The sequence below is a fragment of the Bombus pyrosoma genome, linkage group LG3 (assembly GCF_014825855.1).
Source record: "Bombus pyrosoma isolate SC7728 linkage group LG3, ASM1482585v1, whole genome shotgun sequence".
Taxonomy (NCBI): Eukaryota; Metazoa; Arthropoda; class Insecta; order Hymenoptera; family Apidae; genus Bombus; species Bombus pyrosoma.
The window spans coordinates 10,703,455-10,717,860 of record NC_057772.1 but is presented as its reverse complement, the minus strand read 5'-3'; the positions used below and the strand labels follow the sequence as shown (position 1 = coordinate 10,717,860).

The 14,406-nt window shown below is 30.4% G+C and overlaps 2 protein-coding genes across 5 annotated transcripts; one reads left to right on the top strand and one right to left on the bottom strand.

Moving 5' to 3' along the window:
- Positions 1–3: 3 nt before the first annotated feature.
- On the top strand, positions 4–4,580 carry LOC122566287 (actin-binding protein IPP-like). Of its 2 annotated transcripts, XR_006316453.1 has the most exons (8): positions 4–449; positions 786–1,314; positions 1,425–1,590; positions 2,291–2,637; positions 2,758–3,104; positions 3,186–3,406; positions 3,481–3,827; positions 3,921–4,580. XR_006316453.1 is itself a non-coding variant. In XM_043723347.1 (7 exons), the coding sequence occupies exons 1-7, from the start codon at positions 380–382 to the stop codon at positions 3,715–3,717; spliced, it is 1,917 nt and encodes a 638-aa protein (XP_043579282.1). In that variant the 5' UTR covers positions 4–379; the 3' UTR covers positions 3,718–4,580. The 2 variants fall into 2 exon arrangements, 1 of the variants encoding a protein (XP_043579282.1); XM_043723347.1 differs by having other exon boundaries at positions 3,481–4,580.
- Positions 4,581–6,160: 1,580 nt separating this feature from the next.
- Positions 6,161–14,229, bottom strand: LOC122566284 (splicing factor 3B subunit 1). 3 transcript variants are annotated; one of them, XM_043723343.1, is made up of 19 exons: positions 13,944–14,229; positions 13,485–13,663; positions 13,320–13,406; positions 13,094–13,220; positions 11,038–11,117; positions 10,760–10,927; positions 10,464–10,680; positions 9,973–10,377; positions 9,438–9,901; positions 9,001–9,358; positions 8,633–8,925; positions 8,437–8,562; positions 8,137–8,358; positions 7,870–8,052; positions 7,590–7,778; positions 7,326–7,501; positions 6,972–7,244; positions 6,671–6,887; positions 6,161–6,604 (listed from the first exon to the last, which is right to left on the bottom strand). In XM_043723343.1, exons 1-19 carry the CDS (start codon positions 13,969–13,971, stop codon positions 6,446–6,448), a joined length of 3,951 nt encoding a protein of 1,316 aa, XP_043579278.1. In that variant the 5' UTR covers positions 13,972–14,229; the 3' UTR covers positions 6,161–6,445. The 3 variants fall into 3 exon arrangements, with proteins under 3 accessions (XP_043579278.1, XP_043579280.1, XP_043579279.1); XM_043723345.1 differs by lacking the exons at positions 13,094–13,220; positions 13,320–13,406; positions 13,485–13,663; positions 13,944–14,229 and adding exons at positions 11,437–11,505; positions 11,784–13,006 and having other exon boundaries at positions 6,162–6,604; XM_043723344.1 differs by lacking the exons at positions 13,094–13,220; positions 13,320–13,406; positions 13,485–13,663; positions 13,944–14,229 and adding an exon at positions 11,437–13,006 and having other exon boundaries at positions 6,162–6,604.
- Between the last annotated feature and the right edge of the window lie 177 nt (positions 14,230–14,406).

Sequence of the window (14,406 nt, the reverse complement as noted above, 5' to 3'; positions counted from 1 at the left end):
ATGAACTTATAATTGAATTACCAAAATCGAACGAGTAGAATGAGTGAATAAGGAGCTTTAATTTTGATATATAGAAATAAGGAAAAAGTCGGTGTTCTTATTCAGTTACAAATAGAGTATACATATGTAGTCTTATGTTTAGAAGAAGTTCAAGTTCATGTTATCTTTGTTGATGTTCGTAAATTGTTTCGTAAACGTGTTATATACCGTTCTTATTAGTGATTCTTTTGTAGCTACTTTCATACATTAAATAGGTTATTTGACATATGTCAGATTTCTTATTACCGAATTAGTGAATAATTGGTGGAATCAAGAAAGGGATGAACCAAATAAAGAGCGGTTTCAAGCAATAAAATTACATGAAAATGTGGTTGTAGTGATGCGTTTAAAAGGGAAAAATAATACAAAATCGTTTCAAAGCGTCTATAAGGTGCTTTCGCGTATATGCCGTAAGTATATACTATATATCATTTTTTAATTAATTGAATTGTTTAAGTCACTGCATTTCCTGAAGTAATATAATTAGTATGTAAATGTAATAAATGAACCTATTCGATTAAAATCTAGTTGCCATTATGTGTGATATTTTTTATTTTCCTTATATCAGATTCTAGATGACTTAAATTTTTAATAATATTTAAAAACTAACAATTCCCTACTTTATAATAAATTAATTGTAAATCCAAAATGTACATTGTAAAATTATATAAAATTAGGAAGAATTGTTTTTATGAAGTATTCAAATGAAAATTATGATTGCACAAGGGAGATAATTGTTTTATTAGGAACTGCAGATAAAGGACAACTTGATAGTTTCATGGCGGATGGTGCAGTGCCACCAATAAAGAATGGCCATAACTGTAATAATATGGGTTTTGCAACACAACCAGTAAAACAAACTTCTGATGTTTCTAATACCGTTTATGCTGTGGGGGAATATGCTCCAAAAGTTTTAAGGAATTTAAATACCCAAAGACTAAAAAATCAGTTTAGTGATGTAGGCCTGGTCGCTGGTGGAAGCATTATTAGAGCACACAGATCGGTTTTGGCAGCAGGAAGTGCTTATTTTAATGCTATGTTCACTGGTGGCTTGGTGGAAGAACAACAGGAATTAGTAGAAATTCATTCAGTATCAGCTAATATACTTTCCCTCTTGGTGGATTTCATTTACTCTGGGAATGTTGATATTACCCAAGACAATGTTCAAGAATTATTTGCAGCTGCTGATATGCTAGAACTAGATGAAGTAGTGTTTGGTTGCATTACTTACTTGAAACAGCAACTGCATTATACAAATGCCCTTGGGATTTATAGGTGAGATGAGCAAAATTAAGCGAAATATATATATGCTTTAAATTGTAGGTTTGTCAGATATACCTAGATTATTGTAAAGGACTATTTCCTAAAATATTTATATTAAATAGATTTGCAGAAGCTCATAACAGATTAGATCTTTTGGAAACTGCCCTACGCTTTATACAAGTCAATTTTCCTCAAGTATCTCAAGAGGAAGAATTTTTGGATCTGCCAAAAGAACATCTTGTTCATTTTCTCAGTAGTGATTATATTCATATTGATACTGAATTCCAGGTTTGTACTCTTATATAGACTGTTTTGGAACAGGTAGCACAAGTGGGCATGGGTAGAGATTCTCTACAAAAGTCGAAAATATAAAAAAATGACTTTTTGTTTGCAACCTCGTTTTCCAGAAAATTAAGTTCTAAAATTTTTCGTGTACGTGGATACTTGTAACGCTTTTGACTTAATCGATTGCATTATATGTTATTATTTTATTATATGGAATTATTGAAATTGTCGTTTATTTTACTATAAAAAAATTGTTATTCTCCGAATCACGGAAGCATAAACTAATGTCAATAAATTTAGAATCCGTAGTTCAAATGCCTGTGTGGTCCAGTGATAATCCAGTGATGATCCAGCGATGATTCAGTGATGATCCAGTGATCTTGTAGGCCAAGTCACCATTCTACCAAAATCAAGCATGATATTGCTAATCTTTGCATGATCATAAGCACAGGAACGGAGCAATCTAAGTGTGGCAAGTGTTTCACGCACGCAAAGTATTTTCAAATTTAATTTTCGAAGAAACTGAGTCTTAAACAAAATATTATTATTCTATATTTTCGATTTGCTTCTCATAAGAAATCCATCCATATCCGCTTGTACTACCCGTTCCGAAACATCTTGTATATACTCTTGAAAATGTAAACTTAATAGTTCAAATAATAGTAAATATTATTTACATTATGATCTTTTGATATGCTACTAGGTCTTCCAAGCAGCATATAATTGGATTGTTCATGATATACCAACAAGAAGATGTTACGTATTTGAGATATTAAGCCATATACGTTTACGGCTGTGTTCATTAGCGAGATTGGAACGAGTTATTTTGGAATGTAAAGACGCGAGTCTCATCGTTGCGTTAAGATCTATTCAAAAGGATTTAGTATCAAATAAAGGATGTCTTGTGCCTCTTCACGCACAACCTAGACTTTGTGCTAAGAAAAACATTTTAGTGATTGGCGGATTACGGCGTGAACATTCAGCAGGTAGTTGGGGTAGAGCTGCTGAAAGTACTTATGAAACAATCGAAAAATATGATATATTTACCGGGTACATTTCCATCCATACATATTAATTAATATTAATTTGCAGATTAAAAGTAATACATGTTAAATCATTAAACAATAAAATATTACATGTTAAATCATTAAATTATAATATCTTTTATAGTGAATGGAGTAAGGTAACACCTATTGGAATAGGACGAATATTACCAGGGGTCGCATTATTAGATGGTAAAGTTTACGTTGTTGGTGGAGAACTTGAATCATGTATTATTGCTAATTGTGAATGTTACGACCCACGTGATAATGTATGGACTTCGATTGCCTGTATGGAAGAACCTAGGTGTGAATTTGGACTTTGTGCCTTGGATAATAGCTTATATGCATTTGGTGGTTGGGTGGGTGAAGATATTGGTGGATCGATAGAGATATATGATCCAATAACTAATTCTTGGACACTTGATGGGCAACTTCCTAAACCGAGATTCAGCATGGGAGTAGTTGCTTATGAAGGTGAATGAATTTAATTATAGAAAGAATCTTTTGTTTTTGAATTAAGATATAGAATATGATCTTATATTTTAACATACTTAGGATTAATGTATGTAGTCGGTGGTTGTACGCATAATAACAGGCATAGTCAAGATTTAATGAGTTACAATCCAGTAACAAGAGAATGGACTCATTTAGCTCCAATGCTTACCGCACGTTCACAAATGGGAATTACTATTCTTGATGGATATATTTACGTTGTCGGTGGTACTAATAAAAATCAAGAAGTTTTAACGGCCGTTGAACGATATTCCTTTGAAAAGGTGATTTATTTTTTTATATATTATAATGTTGTTATTTAAATCTTTTGTACGTTATAATATTATTCTTATTTCAGAACAAATGGAGTACCGTTGCACCTATGAATATGGGTAGATCATACCCTGCAATTGCGGCAGCCGATAATAGGCTTTATGTTATAGGAGGTGAACAGTGTCAGGAAATCAATTTTTTTCGGACGCAAATTACAATTTCTACAGTTGAATGTTACGATCCCCATTCAAATAAATGGCATGAATGTGCTTCGTTGCCGACAAGTAGAGGTGAAGCATCGGCAATCGTTGCACCTTTTTGATTGAAATTTTTTTTCGATCATATCACTTTAATCACATGCGTTTCCTTTTGAATTTCATAACGATATTTCAACATCTATTAAAAACTTCTTAAACGTATATATGATATCGAGTGAGAAACATGTTTTTTGACTATCTTCGTTTATGTCGTATATACAAACGTGCAAAATCAAACATACATAATCTTCGATGTATTTTTTTATAGATTACAATTTTAACAGTTGTGACAGAATTTTTCCTAACGAACATAAGATGCAACAGGATTTGAAAAAAAAAAAAAAAAGAGAAATGTTCCACTATAATACTACAGTGCTATTTTCTGTACCCGCGATATTAAATTACGTATGCTGATTTTCAAAAAAGAATTTATTATATATATTTAATAATGAAAGTAGCTGAAACTGACTTCCATATATTTTAAAAATTCCTTAGCGTAATAAAAATCTTATTAATTGTAGAAGTGACTGAGAGAGAGACAGCCTTCACATTCTATAGTCATTTACCAAAGTTATCAAGAATACGAGATATGATATTCTATTGTAAATTTTATCACACTACAACGAGAGATAAACGGAGAATATATTTCCATGTAGTATGTGTGAAATGAAACGTTCTTAGTCCAAAAGAATGCAAGTGAGATATATTTAGTTTTCATCAAAAATTGTATGTTACAGTTAGGCGTGCTTGAGATATTTATCGATTTTTTCTCTATAAATAATATTTTTCGCTATATTTCGTTACTTATTCATTTTTTACGGCATAAGGAGAGATAAATACTTAATACTTAATGATAATATGCTCTTAATTAATATTTTAAACAATTATGGAGAGGTATCTTATAAATTGCGAAGTCATGTTTTATAGAATCACATGTAATTTTCATAAGTTAAGAAATTGCATCTTATGTTAATAAGTTTTATTAACAAACTTGATTGCAGATAGTGTTTTGTAAAGAGTATCTCGTATTATATACAAATTAAAATTAGAAGCATCCGTTTAATGTGTCGTAAAATTCGTACAAACTTGAGATGATACAAAAAGAAAAAGAAAACTAACAAGGGGTTGCTTGTCACATTTATATATTGCTTTTTACAAATTCGTGCATATGAATAAGTACTTAGCCTGAAACTTTTATAAAGTGTACATGTTGTATCAGTGTGATTCTATAATTAGCTTCTCTTAGCGTTTTCATCACAGAAACAGCTTCTGTTACATCAGTTAATAGTTCCATGTACTTCTTATACCAAAGTCCTGTTTAACAAATGATTTATACAAGATGTTATTACGAAATAATTGATATAATAGTAATTCGTATTTAATTTGTTATACTGTTTTAGTTGATTGTTCTTCTTATATTAGTCTTCTATTGTGTTTATGGTTATGTTTTAATAAATACAAAACATTAAACGCTTTGTCAAAAACTATTTTGAAATAACGATATTCGTTGAAAAGAATTGTTTAAAATTCATTAAAACGAAAATTATTATCTTAATTTTATAAACGGTATATACTTTTTAATGTGCATTATGTGTTTCTCATAATCAATTATTTTTTTATAATGAAATATTGTAGAAGAAAATCTAGTTTTACTTACTTTGTCACATTTATAAACGATATATTCATTCTTATTATACTAATTTACGGATATATGTATACGTTATTGAAAGTGCTATTTGATAAAAAGATGGCCTTTATATATAATTTAATTATGTTAACGATATTAAGAGCTTAGCTTTTAAATTTTGCTTGATTTCCGATTTGAAAGTATATATAATAGTAATATGCATAAAATATATATTGTACCTTTGTCAGAACCGAACTTAAAGGAATTGTATTGAATTCATAAATAATTGAGAAATATCATGAATACAGTGATGTATGCGTATGTATATGTACACATATATGCTTTATGCCAATTTAAAAAAAATCTATTTGAAGGTACAGACATTTCACACGCAATTTTTATACAAAAAATATGATAAATGTTTCATAGATAAGAAGCAAATATTATGTAAAACAAACACGACTGTATTCTCTAATAATACTTAAAAATTGTAATATAAATACATAAGTTCAGTATGTGAATGTTTTACACAATATATACTATAAAATATTAAACTGTCTTAAAAATTACAAATAAATATTTAAAGATAAATTGCCACTAGTCTCATTTAGTAGTTTAACAAATTAAGTTTCGAAAATAAAATATTGAAAAAGAATCAAGTTAGTGTTTTCATTATGATATTGTTTTCATGAAGAATACAGTTCATTTTGTTTTATTTTTATGTAAATATACAATTATATGAACTTTTCTTACATTGTAAATGAAGAAAATATATCTTACGTAAAATTAAAATAATCATATTTCTCTTTTACTACAATATAATAAAATTTAAGGGAACAACTAAATAAATATTGAAGCGAAATAATGCTTCGAAATAAATTCAATATCGTTTAGAATACGAAACATTTTATTTATATATGGACTGACAAATATCTCTTTTTATGCAAATTTGTAATCAGAATCAATTTCTAATTTAGAAGAATTTATATATAATTTGTTTAAAGAAGTCCAAGAAATAAATACTGTTGTCTATATCTTTTGCGTCACATTTAAGAACATACAATTATTTTAGCTGGTTTATAAACAATAATAAGCGAAGGATGCTAATTTCTACGGAGATTATATAAATGTATGATACAACATCTCTTATATATACTTTAAAATCATTACAAAACATAGTCCAATTCGTATCTAATATACTGATTCTTTGGATCATTCATAATTCGAGGATAACCAGCTACAAGAGCATCTTGTCCACCTATATAAAGAGAATTATAAATTTTCCAATATACATCTCGTACTTTTCGTGCCGGATGGAACAATCCCTGTAAAAACATTATGAAAATATCTATTATATTAATATCTTGAATACAATGTGTTGAATGATTTACCTGCAAAGTGTATTGTAGTATTTTAATTGGCCCAAGAGCAACACGTAAACCATCTACAGCGTCCATAAATGCTTGCACCAAGTGAGGTGAAGTTTCAAAAACATTGGGCCATACGTGATTCAATAAATGTATCAATGCATCTTCACAACCAAATCCGTAAACACCCAATGCCATGTGTTTAATAGCAGCACATGCAGTTTGCCTGTGCACTAAATCTCTGTATAACGTTATATTAAACTGGATTATTATATAATTATTTCTAATTTAAAACATTAAGTTTTTGTATAAATACTCTTTTTACCTGTCCATGAGTGCATCTTCTAATAGTGGGCTAACGGCGTAAATGTAATCTTTTCCCATTTCTCCGATATATTCAAACAAAAAGGATAAAGACTTTAATACACCATTTTGTACGTTTAGTTCTGGTACTCTATACTCATTCATCAAAGCAGGAAGTACCGTAAATGGACTACAGGTTTCAGCTACAATAGCTATAGCTACTGTAGTGCATACACGATTTTGACGTTCTTGTACCTTCAAGTTATTCAAGAGGGTTGCTAATACATCGTGAGGTCTGCACAGAAAAAGATAAAAAGTTCAAAATGATGTTAAAACGTAATATATTATAAATCCTCTATGTTTAGTTTATACTTACCCTATTGCTTTGGCAATATAACCAAATGTATTTACTGTAGCTCTTCGAATCGCTTTCTTGTGAGCTTTGAGCAATTCTAAAAGTTCGAAGCATATTCTCATCCATTCTCTGGCGGATACATACTCGGGTCCTCTGTCTGCGATTCTACCTACGAGATCAATACAATTTTCTTGTACCTAAACAGAAAAGTTCGGGTATAAATAATTTATATTTTTCAAGATTTTTGAATGTATACGTAAATATATTTGTATAAATAATGCAGACCTTTTCATGCCTGTTTTTCAGAATAGGAGTAAGACGTGGTAGTAAGTCTTTAATAGGTGGTGTCATTTTTGTCATTCCTATGACATTTACAATAGCTTTCAATGCACCCAAAATGCTTCCTAATACCTCAGGATACTCTTCCCCTAAATATTCATAAAGAACGACACCTAAATGACCCATTAGTTTTTCCTATAACACAAATAAGTATGATTTTATACTACCAAAATTTAGGTTTATGAAATTTTAATAAAATTTATGCCTGTATCGAATATGAATTTACCTCTTGGCAAGTTTTCATGACAACGGCAATTCGTGATATCAAGTCGGCAGCTTGTTGTCTTACTTTTGCAGATTTATTGTTCAATCTCCACAAAATTGTTCCACAAATTTGTGGAAGGTATGCTTTCACTCTTTTTCCTAATGTATTCACAATAGTTCCAAAACCATTCAACATTACAACATCCTGTTAAATATAACAAATATAATAAATTTATTATAATATATGTAAAACTTGAAATTGTTTATAAATATTATAAATATTACGAACCTCTGTTGTTTGTTCCTGGAAAGCATATAAAATACCATCAATGAGTTGTTCTTCCAAACGAGAATCAACATCCGCGGCTCCTAAATTTCCCATTATTTTTTCAATGGTTTCCATAACCATCTTCCTATACTGTTCATTTTCATCTTTTAAATCGTCTACCACACGATTTATAATTTCTGATGCACCAACTTTATTTGCAATTTCTACAGTCGTGTCAACAAGCTATAAAATTAAGACTTATAAAATTTATGCTTTCTGTAATTATTGTAAGTATGCTTATTAATATTATGCAATATATACTTGTCTGTAATTTCTACGATCTAAAGCCATTCGATGGTTCCAAAAATGTTTGAAGAAATGTGGGAGGATTTCGTCTTTAATGTATTGTGCTTCTACACCATCTGTTCCACAACATTGTTTCACTACCTACAGTATATTGTAATGTAATAATAATGTATTTAACATGTTATAACTTATTATAACTTAAGGTACTTACTTTCAGAACAATCTTTTTCATTTCTTCATCAGGAGACTGAAATTCACGAATAAGAATTAACATCACCTCACGAGTGTAATAATTGGCATATTCGGCGTCCATAAGAGGAATTAAATAACCAATAGCCTTTAAGAATGCAGCAAGGCCTTTTCCTCTATGTGTACGAATACCTTTCCAAAGCGGTTTTAGAACGGAGTCAAAGCTCTCAATACCATATGGTGTGGCTGCTTCTGCCAATGCAGCAATTGCTAAAGCAGTGATAGTACGAACTTTCTGTTGTTCATCAACGAGACCTATAAATTAATCAGTGATCTCTGATTATCTTTTGAAATTTTATTTAATAACCCTAAAAGGTAGTTTCACATTACCATGTTCTATAATTTCAACCAAACTCTTCAAATGTGGTAATATAGCACATCCCATAAGAATAGCAATCTGTTGTACAATTTTAATACCCGTGTGACGAGCTTGCCATGACTTTTTGCTGCGACATACGGCTTTAAGAAATGGAAGCAAAGAAGGAATTCCTAGAGCTGATGCGACCACAGCGAATGCTCTGGCTGTCGTGTTACGAACGTATTCATCAATATTGTCAATATCTGGTCTCATAGTCGAGATCATCGTTGCTAAACCAGCAGCTTTAGCCAAATTAGAGATAATTTCTCTACCTTCAACACGAGCATAGTAATCTTCATCAATAAGTAAAGGTTCAATAACGACCAAAATCTACAAATAAACCATATTTTTACATTTATCAACGTTAAGAGAAAATTGTTAAAATATTATATACAGCGTATAAACTTACCTTATGCACGTAGGGTCTAACCAAATCATCCAGTTTATAAAGAATACGATCAATAACTTTCACAAGAAGATGACGTTCTTGATCTTCAAGTGTAGGAGACATAAGAAGAGGGAGTATCTGATTAAATAAAGGACCCGCGCCAAATTCTCTTGCTTTATCTGTAATTTGTCTTAGAGCAGCTTTCCTCATTGGTGGTGTGCCATTTTTAATTTTTAATAGTAACTTCATTATCTTTCTCTCTTTCTGTTCTTCAGGACTAAGCGTTTCCTCATCAACATCGACCAATAACTTATCAAAATATTGTGCGTCTTCTGGTTTCATAAAAGGCAAGTTTCCTTTTGGTTGATTGTCTACGAATTTCGCAGTTTTATCTTCAGTTTGAATGAAAAATCCTTGTGGTGTGCCCGCAATAGGCGTCGGTGTAGCAGTGAGCTTCCTTGCAGGTGTGCGAATTGGAATATATCCTATATTATAAAATATACAATTAAATATTTCTCAATCATAATTTTAAAAATCATTATTCTGCATGATTTACCCGCAGGTGGTTGCAAAACTTTGTATCCAGGTGGGAACAGGGCATCCAGTTCATCGTCTGAGAGTGGTCTATTTCTCTCATCGATTTCTCGTTCCCAACGATATGCTTGAAGCTGTTCTGGTGTCATTGACATTAAATGTCCTGGTGTTGGAGTTGCCAATCCCATAGCTTTAGGTCCCGTTGGTGTTACACCACTAGGTGTTAAAATTGAAGTTTGATGTGGTGTAGTAAGAGGAGTTGCTGGAGTTTGTGGCGTCATAGACCCAGGTGTCTGATTTGAAGGTGTTTCATCCCATCGACTTCGACGTTTGCTAGCAGAAGGTGTTGGTGTCTCCTGAATTAAATCTCCTGCAACTCGATCTGTTCTTGGAGTCTCTGCCCAACCACTGCTATGACCAGGTGTTTCTAATATATAAAACAAACATTTATTATTTAACTATTTATTTCTGATTTGTTATCTATCTTCTTAATAAAATATATTTTATATTTACCACGTTCAGTTTTTGGCGTCTCATCCCAACGATTTCTACGACTTGAAACAGTTTTTTCATGAGAAGGAGTTTCTCTACCAGGAGTAGCTGCACCAGGCGTTGCATGTCCTGGAGTAGCATCCCACATTCTTGTACTTACGCCTGGTGTTGCACCAGGAGTTTCTCCACCTTTACCATGACCAGGCGTTTCATCCCACCTAATTGCAGCAGGTGTTACCTAATAAAATTTTAAAAGGTAATAATTTTTATTATTTTCCACATGTTAAAATTAGTTCCAGAAGTATCTATTTACTTACATCTGCATTGTCCCATGATGTTGGTGTTGCAGTTGTACCAGATGGTTTCTTAGGTGTTGGAGCATCATCTGTTTGGTCCCAACGACCTCTTTTCTTAGGTGCAGGTTTAGGTTCACCATTTGCTTTTAATGTTCCCTCTTTGGCTTTTTCTGCTAATTTTTTTCTTAACTGTAAGTACAAATATTATGTGAATATCTTAAATATTTTAAATATCTTAAATATTTTTTATTTAAATATTAATGAAAAAGTTGAACGTGTTAAAATTGTTGATCATATACCTCAGTTTCTTCTCCTTTTAATAACTGTTCCCGCATAATCACGGTATATGTCCTAGAACCGATGTCTGGCGTCTTACCACCTGTAATCAGGAACCAAAAGTCACGCAGAGCGTAACCATTAGTTATTTGTTCAATGAATGCTTAAATTTTCAAAAACTTCTGAACATACCTAGCGATATTATAATATTTATTGTTAAAATGCCCCTAGAATATTTGAGTATATTCTAAGTAAACTACTGAATTGACTCTCATTTCCACGTTGCATATATCATCAAATTAAGTGACAATAAAAATGTTTTACAGAAGTAAATGTAACAACAAATCGTAAATAAAATATCGCGTTAATTACGCAACGGGTTTGAGAGAGTTGCAACAGCAGATGGCATATAGCATACGTACGTGAAAATTTGGTGCCATAGGGAGCACTGTCCTGCTCATGTCTTCCACATCGAAAAATACTTTAGCCATCTAAAAATCAACTCATTCTTGTTAATAATAATATTTGCACACCAACCACTCATACTATGTTTCAATATTTATGTTCTCACGAGAAATGTGTGATACAATGAGAATTTATCGACCCATATGTGTTATACATGTAAGCAATCAAAACAGTAAATAAAAAATTTGTGAAGAAGGAAACTCATGAAAATAGATTAAATTATAATTGAATATAAAAAAAAGTCTCATTGTATCATTTATACGACGTGACTGTAATGCTCTGTGACAATTCAATCTCGCTTAACCTTCGACATAGTATCCTCGGTAAGCAGATGATTCCAAATGTGCAGACCGTCACTAAGATTGGAAAAAAATGTAAACATTAGTATTTATTTGAAAGAATCACATTCACTCTTTTCACTCAAGCCAGTCTGTCTTATTTATTTCTTAACCCTTCCACAATCTAAGCATGAAAAATTTTTAAATCTATTAACTGTTATAATAACTGAGATAAATATTCTGAACCCAAATATTTTAGAAAATAACTGTGTAAGCAACATATAATCTGTACCTTCACTAATTTAGATCTGATTATAATTAGCTGACTGTATATACTAAAAGATTATTATTTGTGCCTTTTATAAACTTATATAAAAACAATATAAAACATAATATTTTTGATATCTGAAACAACTTCTATCTCAGTTATTATAGTTAGTAATACTACAGCAACAGAAACATATTGCTCAATGTGTATTCATTAAAACAGACTAGATAAATATAGTAATATTTGTTAATATTGAAAATAACTTTTGTTGTAATATATTTATATTTAATGTCTTCTTTGAACATCTATATACATGTCTATCTATCTAATAAAAAATTTTGATTTTGTGAAACATTCAATTACTTTATGTCTGGGATGATATGTATAATAAACGAATTAAATCATATTACGAATAAATGAAAATAAAATTTTCATATATTTACTTATAAATTATTTAAAACATGTTAAGTTACGTTACTAATTTGAAAAACTAAATAACATAATTGTATACAAGTTTAAGTTCATCTTTTACATTATATTACTTTCTAATAAAGATAAAAATGAGACAAAACAGACATTGGTAGTATGGTCATTCAGTTATTGAAACTTGTGATACTTTATAATCAAGTTTGTAGTACTATTAAATGATTTTAAAAAAAGTCAACCTGACCATTTAATAATTTAGAACAAAATAATAATATCTATTAAATTAAATTTCATTTTTGCCACGTTAAGATCAAGTTGACTTTTTTCCAGATATAGAAATATATTTAAAATGACCTTAGTTTTTTTATAAACTGCAGTGATAGAAGCTTTATTGTGCATATATTTTGTTGCAATATAATTAGCATTTATATGCACTAAGTGATCTTAGTCTTAAAAAAGAAAAATTATATTTAACCCTATTAATTAATTAATCTTCATTATTATTTACAATATAATTATTATTCTTTTACTCATTATATTGCTCCAAAATATCAACAAGAATAATAATATATAAACACACTTAATATCTAATTACCTGTTTTGCTTTCAAATTGCTTAACTTAAGAAGAAAAAAATACCAACCTTCTGCAAAAGGATCGACACGCTCAGGCGATATAATCATTCTTCGTCTTTTTTGCCTATATTCATCTTCTCTGTCAGCTATGGTGGGTCGTCGTCTGTCCGCAAAAGGATCGTAATCCTTCTCACTCTGGAGCATAAAAGAATTAAACATTATTAAATTAAAATTATTAATACCATTAGCAACATTAATAATAATGAGAATAATATTGTTTTCAAAATATTATACCTGTGCAACATCGTTGAGTAATGCTGCTGGTGCAGTATAGCCTGGTCTTTTATTAGTACTAAAAGTTGTTGGTTCATAGTCCTCATCCTTAAAAAAAAATAATACAATTCATAACTTATTATTATGTTACAATAAAACAACCATTACGGTAAAAAATGAAATTACCTCAATCTCATCATTGGCTGCAATAGATGTAACATAGCCTTCATATTTATTATTACTTCCATCATAAATATCTTGATCATAAAACCCAGTCTTTCCTAGCCCTACTTGGTCCTTTTCAGTAGATGCATTTTGAATCTCTTTTTTCTTTGATTGTATTTCTCGTATTTGTGCTTCAATATCTATATAGATCAATACAAATACAAATTACATTAAATTTATTAAGAATCTAACACAATGCAAAGCTAGAATAATTAAGACTAACTATTAGCAAATGAATGCTTAAATATCAAAATTACTTGTGCTGTTTCTTATTACTGAATCTAATCAAAGGAATTTAGATAAGGAATTTGTAAATATTCGGTAATTAAATTACATAAATGAATAGAGTCGCTGGTAATAATTTAAAATAAAGTATAATTCCAATCATAAATACCAGAATTTAATTTATGACAAACGAACCTTCATGCGTTCTGGGAATGGAATCCATCGTTCAGCATCAAAATTTTACAGAAAAATATCCTCCAGAACATGAAAAAGATTCACCAAAGAGCCAAATCCCGTTTTCTTTACCAATCTTTATATTGGTAATGGTATAAGATGGCACACCATCAATTATTTCCAAATCATAAAAGTGTGTTTACATGAGTATTCAATTTAAGATTAACAAAATGTTCAATAAAATTTATTGTTTTATGTATGAAAATGAGGTTTGGAATATTTACACGACCGCATACACAACGATAGAATGTAATTCGGAAGATGAAATCATAAAAGTTCACAAATTAATCCTCTTTGCTTTGTCACTAATGAAAATTTGTATGAACATTGAAACACTATCACCCTGTAGCGGTGGAAAGGTGGAACTAATCCCTATTGCAGTCTTTGTCGCACATTATCGCAATTCTTGTCTAACTCAAGTACG

Coding starts and splice junctions, on each gene's coding strand:
- LOC122566287 (XM_043723347.1), top strand. CDS start 380: ATGCGTTTAAAAGGGAAAAATAATACAAAATCGTTTCAAAGCGTCTAT. Junction 2,638..2,757: donor AAATATGATATATTTACCGG/GTACATTTCCAT, acceptor TATCTTTTATAG/TGAATGGAGTAAGGTAACAC. Junction 3,105..3,185: donor GGGAGTAGTTGCTTATGAAG/GTGAATGAATTT, acceptor TAACATACTTAG/GATTAATGTATGTAGTCGGT.
- LOC122566284 (XM_043723343.1), bottom strand. CDS start 13,971: ATGGATTCCATTCCCAGAACGCATGAAG. Junction 10,928..11,037: donor TAAAAGGAGAAGAAACTGAG/GTATATGATCAA, acceptor TTGTACTTACAG/TTAAGAAAAAAATTAGCAGA. Junction 8,359..8,436: donor ATCGTAGAAATTACAGACAA/GTATATATTGCA, acceptor TTAATTTTATAG/CTTGTTGACACGACTGTAGA.